General features: G+C 44.3%; 1 protein-coding gene across 1 annotated transcript in view; it reads left to right on the top strand.

The window, feature by feature from the left end:
• The window catches only part of nid1a (nidogen 1a), a 15666-nt gene that overhangs the window by 1420 nt on the left and 11475 nt on the right, over positions 1-2771 (top strand). The window contains exons 2-5 of the mRNA XM_032542113.1: positions 781-1086; positions 1164-1390; positions 1474-1778; positions 1873-2013. Of these exons, the coding sequence (XP_032398004.1) occupies positions 781-1086; positions 1164-1390; positions 1474-1778; positions 1873-2013 (979 nt within the window). The remainder of the gene's footprint in view (positions 1-780; positions 1087-1163; positions 1391-1473; positions 1779-1872; positions 2014-2771) is intronic.

Here is a 2771-nt window from a genome sequence, read left to right as displayed (position 1 = left end):
TCTGTGTGTGTGTGTGTGCGTGGGGGGGGGGGGCTCCCCACTGTTGATTACTACTAGATCACTTACAGTACCACAAACATATTTTTCTACTGTCAAGATGGCTTAAATATTTCTGTTTTTCATTTATGAGACTACCTTGAACTGTCTGTGCCCTGTAGGGAACCAATGCCTTTCACACCAGACATGATTATAGAAAAAGAATTCTCTGGTGTTCTGGTATCCACTAACCTTAAAGATCTCTCTCCGTGAGATCGGACTCACTGATCAGTTTTCCAGCTCTATCTTCCCTTTTGGCAAGAAGTTTGTGTAATGCAGACTAGTGTGCAATCTTTAGGCTCTCTGGGGCTGCTGTCAGGGGCAAGGACAGGAAACAGTGTGGCCCGGGCCAGGAATAATGCTCTGGTTTTCCCCTGGTCAGGAAGTGAAGGATCCCTATGTGCAGAGATGTGTGTGTGTGTGTGTGTTTGACATGAAGCCAGCTTTTTCTTTTTTACAAGCCCATGCATGTGTTCACGTTAAAACTTAAGTGTGTAAAACCTGTGTTAAATGGCATCTTGTTTGTTCATTGGCGTTGCTGTAGGACATGGCAGCTGACTCGGTTCATTAGTCTAATGAGTGTGGGCTAAAGATCAAAGTGGGTCAGACTGGACTGGGTTTGCCTCCGTTGTGAAACAGTTCTTCATGTGTTGTTATCCTAGTTACTCTTTGGACGGTCATAAGGTGCTGGAATTAATCTCATTACTTGTTATCCCCATAACCAACCTGAGCTTTTCATTTCAGATCAACACCAATGGTTTTGTTGCCACAGCGCAGCCAACAAGCGAGTCGACATATCTTGGCAATATGCCCCCAAAATTCGGCATTATTGCAGCTCTGCTAGGAGACCTGGACACAAGTGATGGTGTGGGGAAGGTTTTCTTCCGTCAAGACTCCAGTCCTGAGGTTCTAACTCAAGCAGCCCATCACATACACAGGGCCTTCCCTGACGACGACGAAGTCAATCCCACCCATGCTGTGGTGATCACCTGGGTTAATGTCGCCACCCATGATGAACCTCAAAGCAGAGGAGATGGCATTGAAAAGAAGGTGAGCATCACATGGTTATTCAAGTTAAACTAGGTTAAAATTGTCATTTACATTCTCTCTAATGTTGTATTACACAGAGAAACACCTTCCAGCTGGTTATTGCATCCTTGGAGACTGCATCGTACGCCATTCTCCTGTACCCAAGGGACGGGATGCAGTTTTCCTCCACGCCTGTACAAAGCAGTAATGTGGTCATGCATGCTGGCTTCAGTAAAGGTTCGGTGAGGAATTTCCTGTTTTACAGTCAGGGGCCATACTACCGCACCACCACTGATGACGTGACATCCGTCAGGGCTTTAACAGAGTAAGTCAACCACAGGCAAGAACAGCATTTTCTGAATAGTTTTGCTGTTTTGATAATGTTTCGAGTCTCTTTTGTCCTGACAGAGAGACCAACTCTGGCCTGCGGGGTGTATGGGTGTACGAGACTGGAACTTCTCCCTATTTTACCAACGTGGCTCCAGGTGAGGTCGCTGACCTGCCCACAGAAGCCACACCACAGGGGCCCCCTGAGGACTATGAGGAAGCCACTAATGCAAGGAGGCCGGTGTATCCTGATGGACAGCAAGTGCAGTACCCTCCTTACGAGTCAGAAGGGGAGCAGATCGAAATCCAACCAATTCAGTACCAGCCTCATCAGCCTGACAACCCAGAAGTCTTGGTGGTGGATGACACCGACATAAATGTAGATGGTGAGTCCACAGGGGAACGCTATCATTGTAATTCCCTCCATGTACTTTTACGTTGTTCCTGACATAGTCTTACCATGCTTTTCCATGTTTTCAGTGTTCTCATACAACCTCGGGACATGTGCGAGCAATAGAAATAAGTGCTCCCAGTTTTCTGACTGCAGGGACTACTCCAGTGGATTCTGCTGCCACTGCAGACCGGGCTTCTATGGCAATGGGATACAGTGTGTGGCTGAGGGTAATGCCTACTTCGGCTTTAAGTGGTCACTTGTTATGTTGAAACAAGATTGAAACTGTGGAGTGTTGTCAGTTTTGACTGCTTCAGGGACATAGAGAGGAATGAGTCTGGTTAATGCATTATACTGTATATGTGTTTCATGTTACATTCTGTGAGACTTTTCCTCACGTTATGGATTTTGAGCAATAAACAAAAGACAGAGACATACCATTAGGCCATCACTATGCTGCATTAGTCTTCAAGCCTAGTTACGCTGCGATGTTTTTCCAAAATTAGCTAGCATTGCTTCAAAGAATTTTTGTGGTATTTTTATGGCATAGGATAGTTAAGGACATGAACTTCTTGTGTTCTGACATTTTCCATAATTGTCTATTACAAGACTCCTGAAATTATTTGAGCCAAATGCTGCAATTTCTTTTCCAAAATTAGCTAGCGTGGTTAGCTAACATAGCTAAAATTGTTACAGGAATGCCACATTGTTTTCTTTTTTAAAGATTTTTTTGTGGCATTTTGTGGCATAGGATAGCTGAGGACAGGAACTTCTTGTGTTCAGAAATTTCCATAATTGTCTATTATACTTGAATTTGCGTATCGGGCCGATACTGAGTACTGATCCGATACCAGCATTTCATGTATTTTGTTATGCATTAACAATTGTATTATGCTCTCCCTGTATGGATGTGATAGGATTTCTATCTCTGTCGGCCTGGCTCAGGTTAAACTCTTTGTGAAACATGAACAAACACAAACAATGAACG

This window comes from Etheostoma spectabile, chromosome 17 (genome assembly GCF_008692095.1).
Source record: "Etheostoma spectabile isolate EspeVRDwgs_2016 chromosome 17, UIUC_Espe_1.0, whole genome shotgun sequence".
Classification (NCBI taxonomy): Eukaryota; Metazoa; Chordata; class Actinopteri; order Perciformes; family Percidae; genus Etheostoma; species Etheostoma spectabile.
Note: the sequence above shows the minus strand (reverse complement) of the source record. Positions and strands in the feature narration are given on the sequence as shown.